Below are 25,969 nucleotides of genomic sequence, written 5' to 3'. Positions count from 1 at the left end.
TCAACATGCAAATTTGTGGGGGGGGGCGGCACTAACACTGAACTCATAACAACCAGTAGAATGGACTGGAGTTGTGTGGCCTTCGAGGTAGTCCTCAGCCACAGGTGGCTTTTGGGAATGTGGCCAGTCCAAACTGAGATATGCTTTCGAGTGGAAAAGGCACACTGCATTTCAAAGGCTTCTTAGAAAACAAAATGTAATATATCTTATAAGTAATTCATTGATATTTTGGATATACTGGGTTAAAGCATAATATTAAATTTCATCCTTCTTTTGCTTTTTACAAATGTGTCTATGAGATAATTTCAACTCATACATGAGGCTGGTGATGCATTTCTTTTTTAAGAAATGCATGTGTTTAAGGTGTGCACATGATTTTGAACATTTATGACCTGCTGTTTTGTTTTCCATAGACATGGTGATTACGACAGTCAGGCAAGTTCTCATATCCATCATCTCCTGGTCCTCCTCCTCCTCCTCTTCTTCCTCTTCCTCCCCTTCTCCCTCTCCCTCTCCTTCTCTTTCTCCTTCTTCTTCATTTTGGTGGTAAGAGAGTCTAAAACCTACTCTCCTGGTGAATTCCCGGGGTGTGCTGCAGTGCTATGAACTGGGATCCTCCTGCAAGCTGGCCTCTGGACTGATTCCTCCTACCTCACTGCGACTCTCTCCCCTTGACCTGCATCTCCCCATTTCTCTTTAGCCTCCCTGGTAACCCCCTTTCCATCTGCTTCTATATAGCTGGGAATGTTTTCCACTGGATGGGGAGGTAGAAGAGCCCAGAGGGACGGGGCTGGGGAGGAGCTGGGGGCCTTGCTTATGACTGGTTCAAGCAGGGTCACTGTGGGCACAGGGCGCTGGAAAGGTCGAGGCAGGGGTCCTAGAGAAATGCAGCTCCTGGTTAGAAGCACCAGAGGTTAGGATTCCTTTTCAATGATGTTTAGTTTCTGGACTTTGAGTCTATGAACGTGACCTGATGCAGAGAATGAGCCACAAGGAGCCGCTTTAACTTGGCTCCCACACGGGATTCTTGAAGATCTTCATACAGCACAGCATCCCTGCAGGAACAGGAAAACAAGGTTATCACAAAGGTGAAGGCACTGATGGTAAATTCAGTCCTTGCAGGCATAGAACTTTCTCAATCCATTGAGGCTCCCCAAAGATCGTGTTATGGAATAGAGGAGAGGAAGTTAAAATGAGACGTGACCTTCCAGGTCTCACGTTAACCCTGTAGAGCATCCAACTGTTGTCGAGGTCTGAGCGTTGGCCAGGGTTGGGGAGCGGAACCTCAGACCCACCATATTCTTGAGCCTGGCAGCTGGGAAAAGGGAATAGGAAGTCACAGCTGTCTCATCCTGCTCAATTTTACTGCCCTTTGTATTGGAGAAGGTGCAAATCATTTCAGAGCAGTCACTATCTTGCTTCTCTTCTTCATTTCTTTTCTGTCCTTTTCTTTCCATTTTTCTCCTTTTCTTTTTCCCCAAGGGAAGAGAAGAAAACTAAACAAAAGGGTTTGGGCCAGATAGTTCAAAATAGAAACAAGATGGCAGGGAACACATTCTTACAACTTTATTGCACTAGTGCAATGCATGAGGCCAGGATGAAACCACTGAGGTGTTAGGGTTAGACTAAGGAACCCTGCAACCAGCAACAGTGTTTCCTCAGGCGCTGGAGAGCAGAGGCGTGGCCTGTCTTTTCGGGAGCACAGCATGGATTGAAAACCCTGAACCTAGGCCAGGGCGGGCAGGACATTCAGCACAGGTGAGCGACTGACTCTTATATGAACCCCGAGAGGAAGCAGCATGATCCTCGTGTTTCCGGTGAGGAGACTGTGAGGAGACGTAGTCACCTCCTCAGGCCACCGTGCTAGTTGGCATTGAGGACAGGCTGGGCGCCTCCCGCCTCTGTCCGGCAGGTGTGCTCAGCCTTGCCAGGTGTGCTCAGCCTTGCCAGGTTGTTACACTCTTTCCAAGACATTGCAACATTATTGCTATCAAGTAACAGTGAGATAAAGAAGACAGCACTGCAAGCTACCACAACCAGGGGCTAGGTTCCTTCTAAATAATTCGGGAGCGAGAAGCTTGTGGGCCATGGAGCTCTGGGAAGCTTCCAGAGCGTCAGGCTTGAGGTGGGTCTCCATCAGCGTTGAGTGGGTGGGGAAGAGCCATGGGGAATGGCACAGACAAGGTATGGGGTGGGGGAGGCACAGGTGTTTTTGAGGGCTGAGGGTCTGTTCACATGGTGGAGACGTGGGGGATGTGGCTGGAAAGTGAGGCGCCAGGAACTTAGTCTGGCGGGAGGCAGTTTTCTGCAAGCAGAGGGGAGGGAGCCAGCGAAGGTTTCAGAAGGATGGTGAAAGCAGAGCAGGTGGCTTCCACACTCCAGTCGGGAAGTACAGACTGGGGGCTCCAGGGATGCCCCTGTCCAACCTCTCAGCCTCAGAGGAGGATGGAGCCGGAAAGGAGGAATGCTTCTCCAGGTCCCACAGCCAGGGAAGTGCTGTGGGCCCCATGCTCTCTTCAGCTCCCCACCAGGGGCCACTAGCCCTTTGTGGCTTTTTTGATTAACATTAATTAAAATGAAATGAAAATGTCTGTTTCTCAGTCACCCTGGCCACATTCACTTGTTCCACCATCACTTGTGCTGGTGACTACTGTCAGGATGTGCCAGGTCTAGGACATTCCCATCACTGCCGAAAGCTGCGCTGCTTCTCCTGTGGCTGCTTCTGCCACGTGGCCTTAAAGGAAACCCACGCTACAGGGAGGCTGGGCATTGCCTGCCCCAGGACCCTGGTCGGAGTCCCCCCTGGTGGCTCCCTGGGCCTCAGTCACGGCCCCTGAGCAGCTTCCAGCATCCCAAAGGCTCTGCCCTGGGTCCAAGGTCATTCCTCGGTTGCTCCCTGCTTCCTTTCCTCCTCTGCTCCCTGCCCCCTGCTTGTGCCCTTGGCAATGCCCTGCCCCAGTTCCTGCCCCGGAGCTGCTGGCCAGAAATGGCTGAGGCTTGCAGCTGGAGGAAGTGGGCCTGGGCTGATGAGGTGGCACCACTTTGTCCTGGAACGTCCCGCCCCTTGGCCTGGGTCCCTCTTGGGAAACAGGCGAGGTTCGAAAGGTGAGTTTTTAGAACTGTCCAATGGCAAGCTGTCACAGTTGTGTGTACCCTGGAGCTCATCCCACCATGGAAACCTCTGGAATGTCTGTCTCCGCAGTCCTCGGCGAGTGGCCCCAATAGTGGCGATGTTTCAAACTTTTGGAATATTGTTTTTGGGAAATAAAGTGACTGCTGCTCACTTAGCTGTGCCAAGTTACTTGTTTGTCTTATTCTTTTTGCTCAGCAGGTGGCATTTTTGTTCAGTGATTTTATTTGTATCCGCCTGTGTTCATCAACTATGACATATTAATCATGCAAATTAGGATATGATTAATGAAGGAAAAATTAATTCCGCCACCGCGTCTGGGTCTGCTGTGACAGCTTAGTGAATGCCCTCAATCTCTAATGCCATCAGCGACTTCTCCAGGGCTGCTGCCGATTGATACATTAATGTTCAGGGTAAAGGTTAGGGACTGCAACCCAAAGAGACTTTCCTCTCCAGGGTTGGTGATACAAGCACATATTTATTTGAGAGTGCACATTTTTGAGACAGTATATATTGCGAAACCCCGTCCTCCTTCGCACTGTGTTAGCAGTTTGTAGGAGGAGGGAGTTCGCTCTGTCTTTCAGTGTCTTCTAGACTGAAGCCCACTGTGACCAGGGCAAGCTCCCCGACCAACTCCGACTCTTTCTGTTTCCAAGGTTCCGGCTTCTTGTTTTCCAGATGCTATGTGCAGACCACGCAGTGACCCATTCGTCCTTGGTAAGTGCTCCTTCTCTTCAGGACTCTACTCTGGAAACATGAGCTAGGGCTACAATAAGTTTATCTTCATGATACAGAGTCCTACAGATAATTTAAATGAGCGCCCCACGTTGTTTTCTCCCATCGCCCTCTGGTTAACCCTGACTTCCACCCAGCACCTGTAGCTGAGCCGTGATCTGCTTACTCCTATTGGCTTTCACTCGTGTGCTCCGGTGAGCCAGGTCCACAAACAGAATGTTTTCTTGGAACTTGGATAACCTTGCCCTGTGCACCGTGGGAACACCCCCTGGGACAGATTGTGCCATTCTGGAGACTCTCTAGGTCACACCACCTCTGTCACAGGACTTGGCTGAACCTGAGAGAGTGAGTGGGCAGTGAAGGTAGGATACCAGGTGCCCCATCGGGGAGGGGACCGGGAGGGCATCTGGCCACCAGAGAACTTGGAATCGCAGCCTGTGTTCACCCTGGGCCAACTGTGGATCCAAGCCTGTCCAGGGACCGCAGTTTACCTCTGCCCCACCCTGAGGCCATGGAAGGGAGAGGCACAAGACCGGCAACTGAGAGTTTGCTAAATGACCTGCCTTCTCAAATCTCTTCACCCTTCCTTTGCTTGTTTTGTTTTTGTTTTTTCGAGATGGAGTCTCACTCTGTCACTTGGGCTGGAATGCAGTGTTATGATCTCGGCTCACGGCAACCTCCGCCTCCCAGGTTCAAGCGATTCTCTGCCTCAGCCTCCTGAGTAGCTGGGACTACAGGCCTGTGCCACCCACCATGCCCAGCTAATTTTTGTATTTTTAGTAGGTTTCACTATATTGGCCAGGCTGGTCTTGAACTCCTGACCTCAAGTGATCTACCCACCTCAGCCTCCAAAAATGCTGGGATTACAGGTGTGAGCCACCATGCCCAGCTTCTTCACCCTCCTTTTGATATTTTTGTGACTTCTATTGCTGAGATGCTCCGAGCCTGGGTCCCCACCTTGTGACCTCCCTCCTGTATAGACTCACCCTAATTCTTTCTTTCCCACTAGCATCCCACCCCTTCCCTCCCATTTCTATTTGTCCTGTGTCACCTGCCTTCAGGTGCCCCGAGACCTAACCCCAGACTGGGAGAGGGAGAGGATGCTGGGAGCTTGTCGTGGGCGCCGCAAAGCACCACAGACCAGCAGGTTAAACAACAGGAAGGACAACCCCACAGTTCTGGAGGCTGGAAGTCCGAGACGAGGTCAAGATCCGCAGTGTTGACTCCTTCGGAGGCGGTGAGGGAGAATTGGCCCCAGGCCTCTCTCCCTGGCAGACTGCTGGCCATCTTTGGTCCTTTGGCTTAGCAATGACCTTTTTCCGTGTCTTGTTCTTGGTCTTCCCTCCATAAGCACACCTTTCTCTCCACAGGGTATTCTTTTCATAAGGAGCAGTCAGATTAGGGGATGCATTCCTCCAGGATGACCTCTTCTTAGCTAATTACACCTGCATGGCCCTGTTTCCAAATAAGGTCACCTCCCGAGGTGCTGGAGGCCAGGGTTTCCTCATAAGAATGTGGAGAGGAGGAGACGCAATTCAGCCCCAAACAGGGCAAAGGTCAACAGGGGACAGCACCTGGTGACAGCAGCCCTCTGGCTCTGACAGCCCCCATTCCGCCCACCTGTAAGGGGCTCCTTCCATTGCGGGGTTGTGACTCTCGTGGCAGCCCCTCCTCCTGCTGGAAAAAACTGTACTTATGGGGCCTGCGGTGTCTCTGACTCATGACACCTCCCACTGCACTTCTTTATTGTTTGTTTGTTTGTTTGAGACAGAGTCTCGCTGTGTCACCCAGCCCGGAGTGCAGTGGCAGGATCTCCGCTCACTGCAACCTCACACAACCTCCACCTCCTGGGCTCAAGTGATCCTCCTGCCTCAGCTTCCCAAGTAGCTGGGATTACAGGCACCCGCCACCATGCCCAGCTAATTTTTGTATTTTTAGTAAAAACAGGGTTTCACTATGTTGACCAATTGGTCTCAAACTCCTGACCTCAGGTGATCTGCCCACCTTGGCCTTCAAAGTGCTGGGATTACAGGCGTGAGCCACCGTGCCCGGCCACCTCCCTGCTGCAGTTCTAAGGAGCTGGAAGGTTGGGTAGGGGTGGCCCCAGCTGCTACCCCCTCCCTGGAGAGTTTTGAGACTCTGGAAGACACAGGCCGTGGCTGCACAATGGAAATAAACCATGTCACAGTCATCTTACCTTTGTTACCTGGGAAAAGCGTGCATCAGCGAGTGTCCCTTCTTGGGTGTAAATAGAAGAAATCCAACCCAATTCATGTTGGTAGCAGGGGAAATTTATTGGAAAATTGATGCAACTCCAGGGAAGGCAGGGACACAGCTGCCTTCAGAAACAGCAGGGCCTCTCTTCCCCTCCCTATCCTTGCTGTCACCAGAGGTGGCTGGGGGACTCTTTAAGGAATCTTGAATCTTCAGGTTGAGTTCCTTCCATGTTCTTTAGGATAGAGACTGGAACAGCACCGAATTACCCCCCGGGTGTTAGAACAACACCCCGATATTTGCATCCATCTTGAGTGGAGGGGGCCTCTGCTGATCAACCTGCCCACTCAAGTTTTTCAGCTAGCCTCTCATGGAGCCGGACAGTGTTGCTAATGGGATCCTGACACCTGTTATGGATTGAATGTTTGTGTCCTCCCAAAGTTCTTTTGAAACCCACGGTGGTGGTGCTAGGAGGTGGGAACTCTGGGAAGTGATTGGGTCAAGAGGGTGGAGCTCTCACATTCTCCTCAGCACCTGGGAGACACTGAACGACCGGCTCCCAGGGCCCTTTACTCACCGCCTTTCAGGTTACTGCCGGGACATTCCAGCTGCTCTGGACGTGGAAGGAAAAGGTGTCATTAGGGAATCAGAGGTGACTCGGCCACTTCTGGCTGAGGGAATTAGGGTAAGATGCATCCCCTTCGACCCCTGGAGAGTCAAGCTTGAAGGTTTTGCAGGGTTTGTGGGTGGATTAAAACCATGTAACACCTGTTATGGGCTGAATCGCATCTCCTCAAATCCATCTGTGGAAATCCTAATCCCCAGGACCTCAGAATGTATTTGGAGATGGGGTCTTTCAAGAGGCAACTGAGTTAAGTTGGGGTCATACAGGTGGACCTTAGTGCAATATGGGAAGGGCAGGTTAGACACGGACACATGCAGTGGGAAGACCTGTGAGGAGGTAGGGAGAGGATGCCATCTACCAGCTGAAGAAGGAGGGGATACGGTTTGGCTGTATTGCCACCCAAATCTCCCCTTGAATTCTAAGAATCCCCACGTGTCAAGGGTGGGGCCAGGTGGAGGTAATTGAATCACTGGGGCAGTTTCCCCCATACTGTTCTCCTGGTAGTGAATAAGTCTGTCGAGATCTGATGGTTTTATAAAGGGGCGTTCCCCTGCACAAGCTCTCTCGCCTACCATCATGGAAGACATGACTTTGCCCCTCGTTCACCTTCTGCCATGATTGGGAGGCCTCCCCAGTCATGTGGAACTGTGAGTTCATTAAACCTCTTTCTTTTATAAATTACCCAGTCTCAGGAATGTCTTTATTGGCAGTGTGAAAACAGACTAATGAATACAGGAGGCCTCAGAGGGCAGCAACCCTGCTAGCCTTGGTCTTGAACTTCCAGCCTCCAGAACATGAGAGAATGAATTTCTTGTGTGAGTCCCCAGTCTGTGGGACATTGTTATGGAGACTGAGCTGATCTGTGCGACCCCCGAAGCCCTGTCCTCACCCCGAGCAGCACACGACAGGCTCGGGAGATGTCCACAGTAGGCCGGCCGTCCTCACGGAGCACCGCGCCTTGGGCATGGACACTGTGTCCCTGCTCCACCAGGTCTGCGAGAGACACAGAGCAGCTGTGCTCAGCGTCTCCAGCCTCATCGCTCACCACCTCTTCCAACCCCGGGCTCTGGTCAATTCGTCATCCTGGCCTAGATTCAATCATGTCCCCTCAGAGAAGCTGCCCCACGCACAGGGCCTCCAGAGCCAGGTGAGATGCCCTCAGGGACGCACATTCTCACTATGTCCGCAGTTCTGAGGCCTCACTGTGTGTTTCTTTTCTTTTCTGGTCTGTCTTCCCGCTACATGAGAAGCTGCCTGAAGGCAGGACCCTTCCCGACTGTCCTGTCCAGAGGATCCCCCATAAAGATGGCCCCGGGCAGGTAAGAGGAGCCAGGACATGCTTATGGATGGACACAGAGCCCAGGCCTGAGCTGAGGACATGTGGGGCCCTGGACTGCCAGTCACTTCTCTGGGTCTCCGATCCCTCCATCTGGAAACACGGAGTTCTTGGGGAGCTCTGTGAGGCCCCATGGGACAGAGATGTTGATGTCATCAGGCAGCACACGCTGCTGAGCCCCGAGAGTGAGCAGGTGAATGGTACCTGGGCCAGCCTGTGGGAGAGCCCCAGCATGGGGCAGCAGGCCAGGGGACCGCTGAGGAGACGGAGAGGAAGGGCCCCTGTCTAGGAGCCTTACCCCAGATTGGAGCTGGGCCTGGGGAGGGGTCCTGAGCCCCTCAGCCCCTCTCTGGGTGGCTGAGAAATCCACCGCTCATCTTTGGTTTCTGAGCAATTTACAGAGAATTGCTAATGGTTTTATGAATCATGGGAAACAGAGAATGCTGTTTTATTTTTCTCCTTCTGACCTCTCAAAAGAGATTTCCAGATGCCTCATACAAGTTGATTCCGTATAATCGAGTCAAGAATTTCATGACGTGACTCAGCATTTAAATCTCCTAAAGGCAGATATGTCACCCGAAGACAGAGAGTTACCGAACTCTGATTTTGCCATAGTTTGCGTACAGGTGAAACAGAAAAGAAGTGGTGCGTTGGGCGGGAAAGCTTTGAAACAACTTGACTCTTTCTTCTCCCAGTTCCCCTCTTTCCTGGAGACCTGGATCCTCGGGAGTCTGGAGGTGCTCCCTGCTGCATAGCCACATGGGCAGCGGGTGAGTGGGTGGGGAGAAGGGTTCGGGCAGGCTGGGCCCTCGAGAGGCTGGGCCGCAGGTGTGTCCCAGTAGGTCCAGAGCCCCTGCATCCTCAGTGCCCTTTAGGAAGCACTCAGCTGGCTTGGACGATTAGCAATTTGGAGTGTGTGAAGCTGGGAGTTCAGAAATGGGGGGCGTTTCGAAGCGGGCTCATCAAGCGCCTGACCTCCTTCATCTCCTCTTGAGGACCTGGGCCTGCCTGTCCCCCACTCTGTCCACAGCCTCAGCCTCCCTGCAGCCAGCTCCCTCTCCCTGGGAGAATGGCTCTGGTTTCCTTGTGGCAGACAGGATTTGCTTCCAGGAGAATGCCGTGTGCACAGGGGTCTAAATCCGGACTCTCCAACTAATCGTTGATGACAAAGAAGGCACCTCCACACTGGCTGAGAGTAGACTCAGGCCTAGAACTGGTCAGTCCCCTAAATGTCATTGCTAGTAAAGGACAGGGCAGGGAGGGAGAGGACGGACACTGAGCTTTCAGCCGTGCTGTGCACTGGAGTCACAGACGGGCCACTACGGCCACCACCAGCATCTCCTCCTGCATTTGGAAGGAATGCTGCCCGGGTTTACCGATGTGGTGAGTGCTGTGGGAGTGCTGAGCCCTTCTGTGCACAGTGGGCGTTTGAAGGATGTCAGAAATGTGGTCAGAAATGTGGTTTTGCACAAAAGTAAGGTACCCCTGGGAAGGCCCAGCAATTACAGGGGAGGAAACTGAGGCAAGGTCCTTGGCTAGGAGGTGGGGGCTGAGGAGCCAGGGAGCTCTGGATGGAGCTGTGGCATCGTATTGCTCCCCCACACTGGTGAGGCCTTGGATATTTGGGTCACGCTTGTATTAGTGGAGGTGCATTTTTCTCCTCTGTCCCACTCGGGTACAAGAGTGGGGACTCCTCTTCACACATACTATGGTTCCTTAGGTGTCTGGGCCCCACCCTTCCTCTGGGCTGGGGCAGGGGCAGGGTGGAGCCCTGAGGCAGCTCCTTGGGCAGACAGAGCCCATAACGTGATCCACCTGCCCACTCGGACGTTTCAGCTAGCCTCTCATGGAGCCAGACAGGATTGCTAATGGGATCCTGATACCTGTTATGGACCGAGTGTTTGTGTCCTCCCAGAGTTTTGATGTTGAAACCCACGGTGATGGTGCTAGGAGGTGGGGCCTCTGGGAAGTGACTGGGTCAAGAGGGTGGAGCCCTCAGGGATGGGATTAGTGCTCTTATGAAAGAGGCTGGGAGAGCTCCTTCATGCTACTGCCACTTGAGGACAAGCGGGAAGTCCTCTGTCCGCCAGCCTGGAGGAGGCCCTCACCAGAGCCTGAGCAGGTCGGCACCCTGTGTTGAGGCTTCAGTCTCCAGAACCGTGAGAAATAAACATGTGGTTTATAAACTGCACAGTCAATGGTATTTTGCAATAGCAGCCTGCTGCACAGGCTAAGATAGTCTCCTAGAATGCGAGATTCAGAAGGCGACTGTGTCGATGGGGAAAATGCCCTGGGGTGCACAGAGGGCAGCGGGGCCAGGGCAGCAAGACAGGCCCCACTTCTTGCTGCCTCGAACTTATCCTGAGGACGTGGGATGCGGCATGTGGGGATCGGGAGAATGTGTTCGGTGCCTGGGGTGATGCTGGTGAGGCCAGGCAGAGGCTGAACATCCCAGGGCCTTGCGGGGCACGAGGCTTTCCAGTGCTGAACTGGGATGGGAGCAGGATCTGCTTTGGGGCTCCCATGGGCCTGTCCCGGGGGGACTGCTCCCAGGGAACATGGCGTCTGCAGGAGCTCCATCCGCGCACCCTCTTCTGGCCTCTTCCCCGCTTCCTGCATTCTGTCTAGTCAGTAGCTTGAGTCGGTGGACGTAGGTGCACGTGGGCTGAAGTGGGATGACACAAAAACCCACTGCGCATTAATGAGAGCTGCAGCCCATGTCAGAGGCCGAGGGAGCCCCAGCTTCTCAGGGGAGTCCTGAAAACCCTGGGGACCTGTATCGTATCCTGAGATCTGCCCCTCAGTCCCCTCCGCTGGGTCATCGCAGGAGCTAGATGGTGTGTGCTGCTATGATGTAGATAAGGAGGGTGAAGAGTTCCTCATCCTGGCAGGAGTGGGAGGCCTGAGCCCCAAAGCTGAATGAGAACCCATGCCACTGATGGCTCCACAGTGACCAGGAATGCTGGTCACCAAAGCAGGCCTGGACTCAGGGACAGATGCCAAGCCACAGACACACCCTCAGTTCCATTTCATTTCAGAATCTAAATGTCACACCCGAGACCTGTCAAAGTACCGGGTAATTAGAAGTGAACAAGAGGCAGACGTGGACTACAGGTTAGAGACCGCGCGGTTCTGGGTGTGACACTGTATATAGCAGCTGAAGTCAGGGGCAGGCCACATTCAAGGCACTGTGTGGCACTCCTCTTGGGTTCTTTCCCTCTGTCTTTCCTGGGAGGCATAGGGCATCGTAACCCCATTTCACCCCTGAGGCACGGTGTGGGGAGAAACGTCACATTATTGGTCATAGGTGACGGAGCTGGGAGTGGAACCTGGTGCCTTGGAACCTAGAGTCTGGGCCCGGAGCCATCCACCACACAGGTCTGGTGTGTCCATGCTCACAAAGTGCTGCCCGTGTTTCACAGGATTTACACTATGCTGAAGATTCTGGGGTGTGTGGTACCTGTACTTGTGTGCATTCCTCTTTGAGCAAGAGTCAACATGTAACCGGCAATATTTGAACAAGATGCTAACAGGTCCACTACGTTCTTGTGTCAATTAAGAAACAAAACCAAAGATGTCCACTGGCTATGGAATCAAGGTGACACTCCCCAGGGTGGCATAAATCCCTTAGGTCTCTCCAGAACATTCCATTCCTGATAAGCTTCCAGATATTTTACACGTGGAGTATACATCTTATTCTTCCTCTCTCCGCTTAGCCTTCCATCTGCCTGCAGCACCCTGTCGCTCCTCCACTTCTAAAGATCTTGTGTTCTTCTCGACCCAGTTCCAATACTGTCGTTTCTGTGCATCTCCGACTGCCAGGGCCTGTGTTCCTCCGCCCTGTGGAAGGGTGCCCAGCGATCACACTCCCTCCACACGCTCTTGTCTCTTCCGAGCCTTCAATGCCATCTTTCGCAGCTTCTGCAGTCTACAAGCCTGGAACTCCGGACTTGACTGTGTAACTAATGGTGCATCTCCACTCGATATCCAAAGGCCTCTTCAACTGTACAGAACAGAAGCTCGACTTTCTCTAGGTTCTCACATCCAAGTAAATGGCACTGCCTTTTGCCCAGTTGTTCAGGCAGCACCTGAAAAGCATCCTTTATTCTTCAATGCCTCCCATGCTGCGTATCCACACCAAGCAGCAGGACTGTCTTTTTCTCCAAAACACACCTGGATGGGGCCTCTCCTGGCCGCACTAAGCCCCTGGGCATCACTGTCGCCTGGAGTGTGTGGACAGCCTCTGGTGGGCTCCCTGCTGCAGCTGTTCCCGTCCTCTATTGCACAGAGCAGCCAGTGAGCTTTGGAACACAAATCAGGGCCTGACACTGCCCTGCTCTAAGCCCCAAGCTCTCTCTTGGCCTCCCAGCTTCCCCAGAACAAATCCCAAAGTCTCGGCGTGGGCGACAGGCCCACACCGCACAGCCCCACCTACTCCCAGCAGGCCACATCTCTTCCTGCTCCCCAAATGTGACAAGGTTGGCATCGCCCATGCGTGTGGGTTTCCCTCTGCCTAGAGCCCTCGTTCCCTGCCATTAAAAATGCCTTTATCCACATCACTTGGTTCCAGCTCCAAAGCCATTTACTCAGTGAGGGTCTCCCACCCACTCACCCACTCACCTCACCTTATTTTTTTCTTCCACACCACTGGTTACCATCTGCAATTGAATGAAATTATTTACCGAATCTTATTTTTTTTTTTTTTTTTTTTTGAGACGGAGTCTCACGCTGTTGCCCAGGCTGCCGAATCTTATTTTATATTGTCCTATTTCCTTAGCGGACAAAAACTCAAAATTACGAAAGTAAGGACTTTGCCTCGAGTGTTGTTCTACACCCAGGTGATCAGAACACAGAAACCTTTGATAACCTTGTGCTGAAACAAGAAAGGCTGTTTCCCTTGTTGGATCATTTGTACCTGAAATCAGGAAACTGCCTGCCGGAGCCTCTGTTCCTGGCGTACACTTGGTGCTTAACACATGCTCGTTAAATACACGAACAGATACCTAAATAACATCATTCAATTTTTCCCTTCTCATTGATTGAGATGGTTTAGCGGAGTCCCCACCCAAATCTCATCTTGACCTCTAGTTCCCATAATCCCCATGCACGGTGGGAAGGACCCACTGGAAGGTAATTGATACCCCCATGCTGTTCTCATGATACTGAGTGAGTTCTCACGAGATCTGATGGTTTTATAAGGGGCTTTCCCCCCATTCGCTCTGCACTTCTTGCTGCCACCACGTGAAAGAAGGATGTGTTTGCTTCCCCTTCCGTCATGATCATGATCGTGTTTCCTGAGGCCTTCCCAGCCCTGCAGAACCATGAGTCAGTTAAGCCTCTCTCCTTTATAAACTACCCGATCTTGGGTATTTCTTCTTAGCAGTGTGAGAACGGACTAATGCATCAAGGTTTTCAAAAGAGCTCTACCCACAGATCTTTTAAATTCCATTCTTTTCCTTTGGCTTCATAAATGAGTGAGCTTTCTTAAGGCTTATTATCAAGAGTGGCTTTCAAGTTTTAGGAGCACATTAGGTCTCTGAAGCCTTGTAAATTTCTTTTAAGTCACATGAAAAAGATCTTTACTTCCAAGGAGACACCTGGCTATGCCGGGGCCTTTGGGTTTGCAGGGCTCATCCTGCACTTTTGGGGTGAGTGAGAAAATGATGCTCACCTCCTGGCTGCTTCAGCCTCCAAGTGTCCAATGCTTAAATGAACAGACAGGGTCCTCCCTCTCAGGCCTCATTATTGAGGGCAAACTAGCCCCGTGACAGAGGAGGGCAAAGGACATTATGAGCTATTCAGCCCTGCAGAGGCGACAGGCTGGGGATGTTCTCTTCCTAAGGCCAGAGATGCTTCTGAGGATGATGAGCTGATGCAGGCAGGGGTGGCTACTTTGCGCAGAGGGCAGAATAGTGCCAGCCCCCGGGATGGGCGAGAGGAGGGAGCATCCAGGAGCTGGGCCTGTAGAGGGAGGGACGGAGAGGCCCTGGGCCATGCTGAGGGTTTGAACTTGATCCTGAGGCCATCGGGGGCTGCAGGAGGGCTTTACACAGAACATAATTATATGGTAAGATGTAACCGTCAGAAAGTTATAGACGGCTGGGGCAACTACACGGATGGCAACAGACAAGAAGCTGGAAGCTGCTGGGAAGCTTTTGGGTGATCTGGGTGAGGAGGGAAGGGTGCTGTGCCAAGGATGGGGGAGGACAGCCGCCACTGGGGTGGAGATGCAGGACTTGGGACCGGCTGAGGGGCAGTGAGTCAGGATGGCCCACCCCTGGCCTGGCCACCAGGAGCACGGGGGTGCCATCCAGGAGTGAGACATGCAGACAAGGGGCAAGCCTGGAGGGAGAGATGAGTGCAGCTTTGTTTTTAAACATTTTTTGTAAAATACACGTAAGAAAATTTACCATCTGAATCATTTTTAGCTCCACAGTTGAGTCTACTCGCATTGTTCTGCACCGGCTCTCTAGGGCTTTCTTGTCGCGAAAGTAAGCCCTGTCCTCCTTCAACACTAACTCCCCATTCCCCTCTGCCAGCCCTGACACCCACCCTGACACCCACCCTTCTACTTCCTGTCTCCGTGGGTTTACTGTTCGGGGGGTATGCAGTGGGATCGCACAGTGCTTGTCCTGTGGCTGGGTCCCCCCACCCGGCGTAATAACTCCAAGCCTCTTCCGTGTTGTGACGTGCGTCCGAATTGCCTTCCTTTTTAAGGCTGAATAATCTGTTGTCCTGCATGGGTGGGGCACACTGCGTTTATCCCTCATTGGCTGACGGACACGTGGGTTGCCTCCACCCTTGGCTGTTGTGGGGTGCTGCTGTGATGTGGCTGTGCAAACTCCTCGAGTCCTTGCTTTCAGTCCTTTGGGGGAGAGACCCACAGTGGAACTGAGGGGTCACGTGGCACTTCTGTTTCTAAGTTTTGGGAAACCACCGCCCTGGGCCTAGTTTCTGACGTGTGAAGCTGAGGTCTCTGTGGATGCCATGTATGAATGTGGAGCTGAGAGACTGGCATGAGCAGGAAGAATGGGGGCAGGGCCTGGGTGATGTCACTGTTTATGGGGAGATCCCCCCTTGGCCCTGCCCTGGGCCCTTTCAGCCTTCACTTGTCTCCTGGACTCTTGGCCCCCCAAGTCACCCCAGACACCACCGAGGTGATCTGGTCTTGGGACCTCTGGGGCACAGCACACAGCTTGTGCCTCAGGCCCCAGGTGCTGGCTGCTTCTGCCCTGGGCTCGCTGCTGCTGCTGTGGATTTGGGACGCACCCAGCACCTAGTGCTGCTACAGAAGAGTCCTAGGAGCGGGCCTTGGACTGAGGATGGTGAGGAGCTCTCCTCCCTTTGTCCTCTTGATGGGCCACCTTGGGCCTCAGTAGCTCAGGGGCACTCTCAGCCCTGCGAGAGAGCACAGCCAACTGTGTTTGGAGCCCTCAGTGGCCAGGTGGGGACCTCGACTCTGCGTACTTGCCTAATCAGCCTCCTGGCCTTCCCCACCCCTCCTTGGGACTTCCCAGTAAGCAGCAGAGACAAGCTCGGGCTCAGGCTCTGCTTTCAGGGAACCAGTGAGGACAGAGCCAGGAGGAGAGCAGGTGGCAAAACAGGACAAGAAACCAGAGAGACTTGGTCACAGAGGAGACCGCCCTCACGGAGGGTGCCTGGCTGTGTCTCGTGCCACCGAGAAGGCACATTAGAGAGGTGCCCGGCAGCACCCTGGCTCCCTTGGGGGGAAGATTTGCAGGGTCAGGAAACCAGACACGGGAGGAAGCCAGCCCTCGGGGACAGTTTCTGGAGGATTGGCTGCCTGCTCTGGGAGGGAGTCACGGGGCCACGTTCAGGGTGATGCATTTCTAGGTTAGAATTTTTTCTTTTATTTTATTTTTAAGATTAGAGTCTTGGGAATATTTCTCTGCTTATTAAAAATAATAAATTGAAAGGGATAGGCTGGAGTTAAAAGAGAATCAATGGACCAAGGACCTGGAGGAAATGGGACAGGACCCAGCAGGTAGGAGGGGCTGGCTACAAACAGAAGAAGAGTGGGGCGCTGGGCCACTGAGGGGTGAGGGGCACAGATAGGGTGGGGTGGAGGGGTGTGTGTCAGAGACAGAAACAGAGAAACAGACACAAAGAGAGGCAGAGACAGAAACAGACACAGAGACAGAGAGACAGAGCAAGCAAGAGAGACAGAGACAGAGAGGGACAGACAGAGATAGAGACAGAGAGACAGAGGTAGACAAAGGGACAGAGAGACAGAGGCGTAGGAAGGCTGAATGCGGGCTTCACTCTGGCTTTCTCATTAGCTCTGTGCACCAGGGGAAGCCCTGTTGCTCCAACTGAAGAGGGCAGAGGCCTGGCAGCCTAGAGCAGGAGGACAGAACAACTCTCTGAGGATGGCAGCAGCACTGCTAGGCGCCGTGAGCCCTGGGCTGGAGCAGGGATGGCAGTGGCACCCATGTGACTGAAGCTTTCTCTAGGAGTTCTGGGAACACCAGGGTAAGGCGGTGGCAAACGGGCAAGTGCCGGAACAGACCTGCGTGGCAAGGAGGTGTGCACAGGGCAGGGTGCGGGAGAGCCCTCGGTGCTGGGCTGGGGACTCTGGGAGAGGCTGGAAAGGAAGCAAGGCTGGAGCGGGCTGAGGGGGTGCTGGGTGCCTCAGTGGGTCTAGAAGCACAGAGGTGAAGTTAGAGCTGATGGCTTCAGAGGTGGGATCGTTTGAGGTGGTGGTAGTCTGGGTGTCACCGCAGGAGTCACACTTGTGGGGATCCTCAGTGATGCTAGGCCCGGAGGTGATGGGGTGCAGTCGCTTTGCCTCCTTCAGAGGCTTGCATGGTGGCCTGGCATTCTCCATGCACAGTGCAATACCGAGCACGTGCCCACTGACGGTGGACAGGGAGCCTGATCTCAGTGCCCAATGCGTTTACTGTCCCTGCTGGGCTACCTAGCACGGCTGTTGAGAGAGACAGTGGGTACATTTGCAAAAGGCGTTGAGTTTGTGAAGTGCCTTCATCTCCAGTGACTCAGCTTACATGACAGGTGCCTCCTACATGGCTGACGAATGGAATTATGGTGGAGAAAAGGAATCCTGGGAACCTGCCCCGGTGGACCTCTTCCCATCACCACCCCGGGATCTCTTGCTCCTGCAGCGGCATCCTGATTTTCTCTCCTGTTCCCCAGCCTCGGCTGACAGAAGAGGGCACAGGCAAGGTGTGTCTGTCAGAATGAGTTATGACAGCAAGCAAAGAATAATTCCAACTAACAGCAGTGTGAAAAGGATAGAAGACTTCTCTGTCATAATCAGGACGCCCGGAAACATTCAATCCTCGGCTGAGACGTGCCCCTGGGGCGGGGACCTGGGTTCCTCCTTAGCCCTCTGTTCCACTGTGCTTGGCTTCTGTTCCTAAGGTTGCTTCATAGCCCAGGAGAGCTGCCAGGGTGCCAGCTCTTACATTCCTGCTCAAGCCAGCAGGGAGGAAGAAAGATTATGCCCTTCTCTTCTGGAGCCCTTCCAAGAAGGTACCCAGGCCAAGCTGACTTCCATCCCATGTTCTGAACTTTGACGTGGCCACAGTTCACTGCATGAGGGTCTGGGACACAGAATCTTGATTCCAGATGGCCACAGAGAGAGCTCAAACTTGGTGTTTCCTGACTGAGGAGGACAGGCAGAATGGATACTGGACACGGTTGACTGTGCCCCAAAGAGAGACTAAAGAGCTGCCTCTTAGGATGATAAAAGGTGACTCAGATGTGCTGTTGCTTCTTATTCTTTCAGGAAACAGGGTAATAATAAAAAGGAGAGTGCGGGACTTTGACCCTTAAAAGAATCAGCCTACTGGAGCCAACTGATGCAGGGGAAAAGCGTTTGCACTCATGGGGAAGAAGAACAGTAGCCTGATCTCTGGCCTTTGAGTTTTAATCCACAGCTGATAGTAAACCCTCTTCTGATGTTTATGACGGGCACGAGTCCAGTCCCTGACCAGATCAGCCAACGCCATTCCTCCAATGACACAAAGGAACGTCTTCCGAAAGCATGGCCGGCGCCCTCCCGCGACCTTCCACTGAAGCTCGCTCGTGTCAGCCTCAGGCTATGCTGTTGCCCTAGTTTAATCATTAATCACCTCGCTTTTGCTCTCTAAAGTTTCCAGGCTTTGAGAGTAGTCTGAACCACCTGCATCAGAAGTGCCTAGAAGCTTGCTAAAATGTGGATTTCAAGGTTTCATCTCAGAAATAGTCATCAAAACCCCTGGACGACCGGGTGCAGTGGCTCACGCCTGTAATCCCAGCACTTTGGGAGGCTGAGGCGGGCGGATCACAAGGTCAGGAGATCGAGACCATCCTGGCTAACACAATGAAACCCCATCTCCACTAAAAAATACAAAAAAATTAACCGGGCGTAGTGGCGTAGTGGCGGGAGCCTGTAGTCCCAGCTACTTGGGAGGCTGAGGCAGGAGAATGGCATGAACCTGGGAGGCAGAGCTTGCAGTAAGCTGAGATCGCGCCACTGCACTCCAGCCTGGGCGACAGAGCGAGACTCCGTCAAAAAACAAACAAGAAACAAAAAAACAAAACCCTGGACATAGGGTCTGGAGCGTTGCCTTTTAAAAAACATGCCATAAAACTTGAGAAGCAGTGTTCTCATGCTGTGTCTGCATCACCGCAGGCCCTCCGTGTATTTTACAGATAGGAGAACCCAGGTCTGGGGATGAAGGGACAGAGCAGGGACTTGGATTGAAGTCTCCCAGCTGTCATCCTCGTGTCATCCTACGGCCACCTTGCTGGAAGGTTGAGGCTCTGGCCTTGGTTCCTTGTGGTTCAGTGCCCTCCAGTGGAGCCCTGACTGATGCCCATGCCACAGCTGCCTCCTGGAATTGTTCTAAAAATCAAATGGGGTAACAGCTGCAAAAGGGCTCTCAGTCAAAAGGCCGTTCGGCTGAGAGCGCATTTGCCACGATTACCTTCTGGGTGTTTTGGGGTGAGGCCGTGTTTTTGTATACTTACATTTTTGTTTAAGGATCTAATTTACGACCAGGACGTACCACACTAGGCATCTGGTGGGCGCATGGTGCTGCTGCATTGGCTGAAGCTGCGCGTCTCTGTTGAGTGAGAAGTTGAGCACATGGGAGGGTGGAGGCCTGTCCTGGGTCAGGCTGAATGGTGGCTGAGAGGTCGTCGGGCTCAGAGACGCCAGCCCACCAGAACCCCAGCATTCCCAGCCTCCTTAATGTGCTGGTCATTTCCTCAAATTATCCACAATCCAGCACCACCCAGAGTCCAAACTGACGCAGCTGCGTGTCTCTGAGGGCCCAGGCAGAGCTGTCCTTTTGAAGCTTGGCTCTGGGCTGTGTCTGCACCAGAAACCGGCTCAGCTTGCCTGCCCTGCCCTGTCCTTGCTAACAGCTCCTATTTTCTTTGTTTAAGAAAGAGCATAAATATTATTAGTTGGCAATTTAGTTACAGAACCTAACAGGGATGTCTGGAGACAGATTTAGTGCAGAAGCCAACGAATTTGGATCTGTCTAGTGCCAAGTTTAAAGCTCCTTAAAGAAAGCTTTTTTGTTGTTTGTTTTCCTTTCTCTCTTCATTTGGTGACATGTCCAGGAAGTGTATGGCTGGCAGGTTGAAAAAGTCCTGGGAGAAAATAACTCGTGTTGGACGGCAGCAAAGTCCTTCCTACTGGAACTTCCTAGACAAGTCCTTTGGGTCACACATTACTTTTACTAGACAAATCTCTTTTCACTGGACGTCTCCAATTTCAGGATGTGTGATAACTCAGACACCAGTTTGTTGATCTGAAGTTGCCTTCATCACATTCCGTGATGGAGGATTTACCAAGCAAATGTCTGAATTATCAATGCTTTGAAGTTCTGTAAGGCCCATTTTGAACTGTGGGAACTGAACTGTTGGTTGATTAGAGGCACTGACGCTCTGGGTACGGCGTGACAGAGTATGAGAGCCATGTGCAGGGCCTGGGTTTGGAGCCTGGCTCTGCCCCTTGCAGGCCTTGGTCATGGGGTCCCTGTGAGCTGCTTATTCACCTGCCAGGGGAATGAGCGAGTCCTTCAAAGGAGGTATTGAGAGCTGATGACACAAAAGTACCTTAATATACCTTTGAAGATACTGCCTCGGACTCAACTCTACCACGAAGACTAAGGCATCTCCGTTTGTCTGCCCTGTGAAAGCATTTAAGGACATTGCTAATTTCTGCCATCAATAAATTTACTGGTCTTATTCTATTGGGTCACTATAAAACTGGCAAGAAGCAAACAGTCTTCAGAAAAGCACTTTGATGCTCATATTACCTTAAATCACTGTGATCGATAAGGATAGAAATCAACAAGGAACAATGAAATGTGCAGGCCCTAAAACAGAAAAGACGGAGGGTGCGAAGCCTCCTGCCTCCTTCCTCTCCCCAGCTTTGCAGAAGGTCCTCAAGTGAGGGAGGGCTGTGGGAGTTTTCTTTTGCTGCTATTACAGTAAATTACCACAAACTTAATGGCTGCAGACAACATAAATTTATCATCCGAGAGTTCTATAGTTCAAAAGTCCACTACAGGTCTCACTGGGCTACGACCAGGTGTCAGGACGCTGGATCCTTCTGGGGACTCCAGGAGAGCCCTGTTTTCTTGCCTTTTCCAGGTTGGAGTACTCCCACCTCCCTGGGCTCGGGCCTCTTTTGTCTTGCAGCCTGCAGCAGCATCTCTCTGACTGCGCCTTGCAGCACGGCCCTTCCTCCAACTCCTCTCCCGCCCTCCTCACCAGAAGCACCTGGGATGACATTCACCCACTGGATGATCCAGGAGAATCTCTGGTCTCAAGGACACCAATGAGCAACTGTCATCCTCTGCCATGGAACCTGACACATGCTCGCGTTCCAGGGATCCAGACGTGAATGTCTCTGGGGCCATCGTTCCCTCTGCCACGGGATGGTTTCCACTGGTCGAGGCAGAAATGCCGCATGGCTTTGGCCGAAGCAGCGGCAGTGGGTAGCCAGGGGTGGAGGCCTCTGTCCTCCACTTTTAGGCTCTGGTCAGGCATTTAATTCCTTGCTCTGGAGATATTCCCGGTGAGTCGGCTCTCGTTAAATCTCAGAAAATTCGGTGCTGTGAAGTGGACAAGACTGGTGTATCATTGTTTAGGCCTCATCTGAGCCCAAGGATTCTGTCTCAGCGATGGGGACCAGCCCAGGTTGCTGTTTCCACAAAAGAATGACTCTAACAGCAGAAACGCAGAAATGCGTGTGGAGTGAGAGACCTCTGGCCTGGCATGTTGGGGAGCTCACCGGCTCCAGCAGTGTTTCTTGGGCAGTCGCTAGGCCACCTGCGTCTGAATCCCAGGGAACTTGTTCAGGAAGAAACCTGCTCCCAGTCCGGTCCCTCGGAATCAGAGTCCCTGGTAGCAGGGGGCCAGGGAAGCTGCATTTTTCCCCTGTGATTTTTTACACACAATGAAGCTTCAGAACCACCAGTGCAGGGACATAGACACGGACGGACCAGCCAGACGGACGGCCGCTGCCAAGACAGACACCTGGGAGGCCTGGTCGGTCCGTCTCCTTCAGGGAGTGCTCAGGAGAGTCGAACGCACCTCATTCCTCGTGGCACTGATGGCCGCGCTCACCCTGAAACTTGAGCCAATGTGAGAAAGAGCAGCGCGTGGTGATCCGTGGGGCACTGCAGGCCACAGACCCCGAATGCAGTTTTTGTGATGGGAGTCCGAGGCGGAATAGCTGTTCTACAGCCATGAAGGCAGCCAGCACATTTCCAAAGCCCCTACTCTGCATAATGACCTTATAAAGTCCACGTTTTCTTTCTTTTGCTGGCAGATAGGATCTTTTCTAACCTTTTTCCCCTAAGATTCATATTCATACATATTTCCCTTCCTCGGCGTGATTTGTAATGGTTGCACAGTGGGCCGTCCCGTGGGAGGGCCATCATTCACTTCAACAGGCCCCTTTCTTGGGCCTGTAGGTAAATCTACATATTCTTTTTGACTGAGGCTTTTTGGCAAGCACACATGAAAGTGATGGTCTGGGCCGGGCGCGGTGGCTCACGCCTGTAATCCCAGCACTTTGGGAGACCGAGGTGTGTGGATCACCTGAGGTTAGGGGTTCGAGATCAGCCTGGACAACATGGCAAAACCCCGTCTTTAATAAAAATATGAAAATTAGCTGGGCGTGCTGGCGCATGTCTGTAATTCCAACTACTCGGGAGGCTGAGGCGGGAGAATTGCTTGAACCCAGGAGGCGGAGGTTGCAGTGAGCTAAGATTGTACCACTGCACTCCAGCCTGGGCCACACAAAGCAAGACTCCGTCTCAAAAAAAAAAAAAAAAAAAAAAAAAAAAAGAAAGTGATGGTCTGTAGCTGATGCAGTTATGTAACATGCCACACCTTCCATTTTATCATTTTTAATACGGAATAAAATCCGTCCACCAGCTTCTAGGAGACAACGTTCAAGGCTGATGTGGTGCAGGTTGTGTTTCTGCCTGGTGCAGGTACTGCCAAGATAACAAGAGTTTGACTGTTTTTATGAAGATCAATGACTCTGACCCCCACAAAGGATTCCTCTGTGAGTGAGGGATCAGATGACAGCCCGTGGACAGCTGGCATTCCTCAGCCTGTTGGTCAGATGATGCTCCCTCCTCTGAGAATGGCAGGGTTCCCTCAGGGGAGGAGGTGAGCTGATTGGGTCAGCTGGGAGCTAAGTGAGGTCACAGGGAGGGACGTCTACCCCGTGGAATCATGTCTTATTAAGGAGTGAAAGAGACACCATCTATCGCTGCCCAGGAATCAGCTCCGCGTGGCGGCGGGTTTGGGGCAGGGGCAGGTAAACGTCAGGAACGGACCAGACAGTGAACATTTTAGGATTTGTGACTGTGTAACTCTGCTGTTGTAGTGCAGAAGCAGCCGTGGGTGATACCTGGGCAAATGGGCCTGGCGTGTTCCCACGACAATGCGTTTACTGTAACAGATGCCAAGAGGATTAGGCCACCGACTTTTGCATGTGCTCTTCGGGCCTGCCGCCTGAGCAGAATGAGGATTCCAGTGGTGTTCACATCATCAGGCGTCTCGTGTTCTGCGTATAAAACAAGCTCTTGAAGTCAGGAGACAACGTGCAAGCTTAGCAGGCAGGTAGCTCGTGAAGCATCTCACCTCCCAGCATAACAAGTGCTTCTCCATCCGTGCGTACAGAATTCCACTCTGCAGGCGGCAATGTTGTGATGGAATATGCTCTGAGAGAGAGAGGAGTTGACTTCTGCCAGGAGTGATCAGGAGGACTTCTTGGAGGAGGCAGCACTTGAACTGGTCTTGAAAGATGATGAGATTTTAATGGGAAAAGAGACGATCGAGAAGAACCTTCCAGCAGGAGGGAGCTGCCTTAGCAAAGATAGGGAGGCTGGAAAACGTGAGAAGTGGGACAGGAAGATCAACACAGGACCTCTCCCTTCTGAGCCAAACTGACACTTACCTCTTGCCATGAAAGGTCGCTCTTCCGGAGATTATAAGCTGTTTATTTTTAATAGAGAAACTGCCTTAGTTTGAGTTCTGGCTGCCACTTATTTAGGTAAGAAACAACTTTTTGGGCCTCAGGTCCTCATCTGTAAAATGGGCTGAATAATAGGATTGTGCCTCTCTCCAGTGGGCTGTTAGAGGTTGGGCTGCGTACCCCCAGTACTCACATGCTGAGGCCTAACCCGGTGTGACTGTACATGGAGACAGGTGTATAGGGAGGGGATAAAGGCTAAGTGAGGCCACAGGGGAGGGGCCTCTACCCTCTAGAGTCGTGTCTTTATAAGGAGTGAAAGAGAAGCCATCGCTTGCTTCTCTCCTGTGTTCAGAGGAAAGGCCAGGTCAGGACACAGTGAGGAGGCGCCCCGCAGCCCCAGGCAGAGCCCTCACCACGCCAGCCCTGCTGACGCCTCGATCTCGGACTCCCGGGCATCTGCTGCATAAACCACCCCGTCCGATGTATTTTCCCATGGCAGCTTGAGCAGAATGAGGCTGGGGCTTTGGAAGAAGGAACTTCACATGTGAGGAACTTGGAGAGTGGGACGTGCCGTGTGTGCACATGTGCTGCTGGTGGCTGTTGTTATTGTTATGATCAGGAGTGGCGTATTCCCAGCCTCTGGAAGCTAACCTCATGGTTTTCTTTCTTCTTCCACTTTTCCTTTTTCAGATCATGTCTGCCCTTAGCCTGAATCCCCGCCATGTAGGGCTCCAGGACTGCTGTGGCCTCAGCAATTCTGGGCTCCCGGAGGCCCTGGTTCATCGTTCTGCCCTTTCCCCTTGGCTGGCCTAGATGCCATGTCCTCTTTCTTGGGATGGTCCTCACTGACGGGTCCCATGGGAGGAGGGAGACAGGGCCAGCTGCCATGTGGGCACAGCTGTCATGGCATCCCCTCCTCCAGACATTGCTCACCAGCCCTGGCTTCCCTGAGCTTCTCGTCAGCCCTGGTGGAAGTGAGCAGACATGATGACTTAGTCTTGTTTTCCCCATCAGGAGGCCAGGGCAGGGGAAAGGCAGTGTGCCGCTGAGTGGTTGGTCGTCTGACTTAGTGCCAGTCACGCGCATGTGATCTAGGGTCTCGGGGCACGGTGCTGGGACAGCTCAGCTGGCAGACCTAGGACAGGGCTGGAGGGTGGGGGGCAGGACTGGGGCCAGAACTCTTCTCCCTCCCTCCCTCCGGACTCAGGGGGGTCCCTTGGGCGAATTCCTTGTCCAGACAGAGATGTGCGGGGCGAGAGACCCCCAGTCTCCCTAGGAGAAGTGAGCAGGTGGGGCCCAAGACAACAGCCCCCTGTGGCAACCTCCAGCCCTGGGACAGTGGCCTGAACCCTGGGTCACCACGCTTACTCCACCCAGTGCAGAATTCTCCAGCGCCCAGCCTTGCAGAGGCAACGCGGCTCTGACAGGACCTGTAGCCTCTTCCTGCCACTTCTTTGTCATGCAACCAGCCCTTGCCTTCAAATCTCTCAAAATCCTCTTCCCCAGAGGTCGCTGCCCTGGTCCTCGGAGCAGGCTGTGGACATGGACTCACTCTGCCGAGCTCTTCCTCCTCTGTGTACCGAGGCCACAGCCCCCACTCCCATCCCCAATGCAGGCTCTGCCTGTGCTACTGTCCCTTGTCCTTCCCCTTATCAAGCCCAGGGGACCCCGTAACCACACGCCCTCCTCAGGGCCTTTTCATTGGAATTCCCACACTCTGCATTTCTAAAGGACTGGTGGAAACCGCAGGGTTCTTCTGAGCAGTGAGCTACTCGAGTGAATCGAAATCACACTTGCTTCCTCCAAATCCCACCTGCAGCCACATTTGTCAGGAGCGCAGCTGCTGCAGAAAGCGTCTCTGGAGCTTGGGAAGCAGGCGCGGGGCCGCTCTGAACTCCCCTGTGCTAATCACACCCCATTTCTGCATCCTGCGGGCACTTTGGTCGGACCCTTTCGATATCAAACACTGATCAATTGTAATGAACGGCACTGTTCCCACACAGGACCTCTAATGACTACTGAGTTCTTATGAGGAGTGCCTCGTGCTTTGCAGCATCTAACGTCTCGACAGTGACCTGCTAGTTCCTATCCAGCCCGTCAGCAGATCACGGTCACACACCCTGGGAGAGGTGGGCTTGCCATGCCGCTGCCCCTGCTGATTCTCCATCCAGCTGCCGCCTCCTACTGCAGGGCACCGCCGCTCCTTTCTTGGGTCCTGGCATGGCTCGTGGCAATTATCTCCCCTACCCCACCCCCACAACTGACGACATGTTTCCTGTGTGAGACTCTTTGTCTCCCGAGAAGCAGACACCAAGACAGGATGAGAGACGGATTTTATTGGGAAAAACACCTGCAGGAGAAAACGGGTGAGCACTGGCGGCAGCTGGGAGCACACACTGCCCCGCGGTCCGGTCTGAGCCTGCAGGAGGCGGGTGCATCCTGGGGGCTGCA

The 25,969-nt window shown here is 53.0% G+C and overlaps 1 protein-coding gene and 1 long non-coding RNA gene across 32 annotated transcripts in view; both read left to right on the top strand.

Moving 5' to 3' along the window:
• The first annotated feature begins 2,045 nt into the window (after positions 1–2,045).
• LOC135969976 (uncharacterized) lies at positions 2,046–12,726 on the top strand. Its single transcript, XM_065541226.2, has 4 exons — positions 2,046–7,851; positions 7,955–8,023; positions 8,736–8,810; positions 11,863–12,726. Exons 1-4 carry the CDS (start codon positions 7,622–7,624, stop codon positions 12,338–12,340), a joined length of 852 nt encoding a protein of 283 aa, XP_065397298.1. The 5' UTR covers positions 2,046–7,621; the 3' UTR covers positions 12,341–12,726.
• Positions 12,727–13,261: 535 nt separating this feature from the next.
• The window catches only part of LOC107128705 (uncharacterized), a 45,185-nt gene continuing 32,477 nt past the window's right edge, over positions 13,262–25,969 (top strand). For 24 of the 31 annotated variants that reach the window (XR_012433124.1, XR_012433126.1, XR_012433121.1 and 21 more), the window contains exons 1-2: positions 13,262–16,045; positions 16,341–25,884. This is a non-coding gene — a long non-coding RNA (uncharacterized lncRNA). Of the gene's footprint in view, positions 16,046–16,176; positions 25,885–25,969 lie in introns of those variants that run through there. The other 7 variants (XR_012433115.1, XR_012433114.1, XR_012433107.1 and 4 more) reach the window with 7 other exon arrangements.

Source organism: Macaca fascicularis, chromosome 3 (genome assembly GCF_037993035.2).
Source record: "Macaca fascicularis isolate 582-1 chromosome 3, T2T-MFA8v1.1".
Lineage (NCBI taxonomy): Eukaryota > Metazoa > Chordata > Mammalia > Primates > Cercopithecidae > Macaca > Macaca fascicularis.
This window is presented reverse-complemented; position numbering and strand designations above follow the sequence as displayed.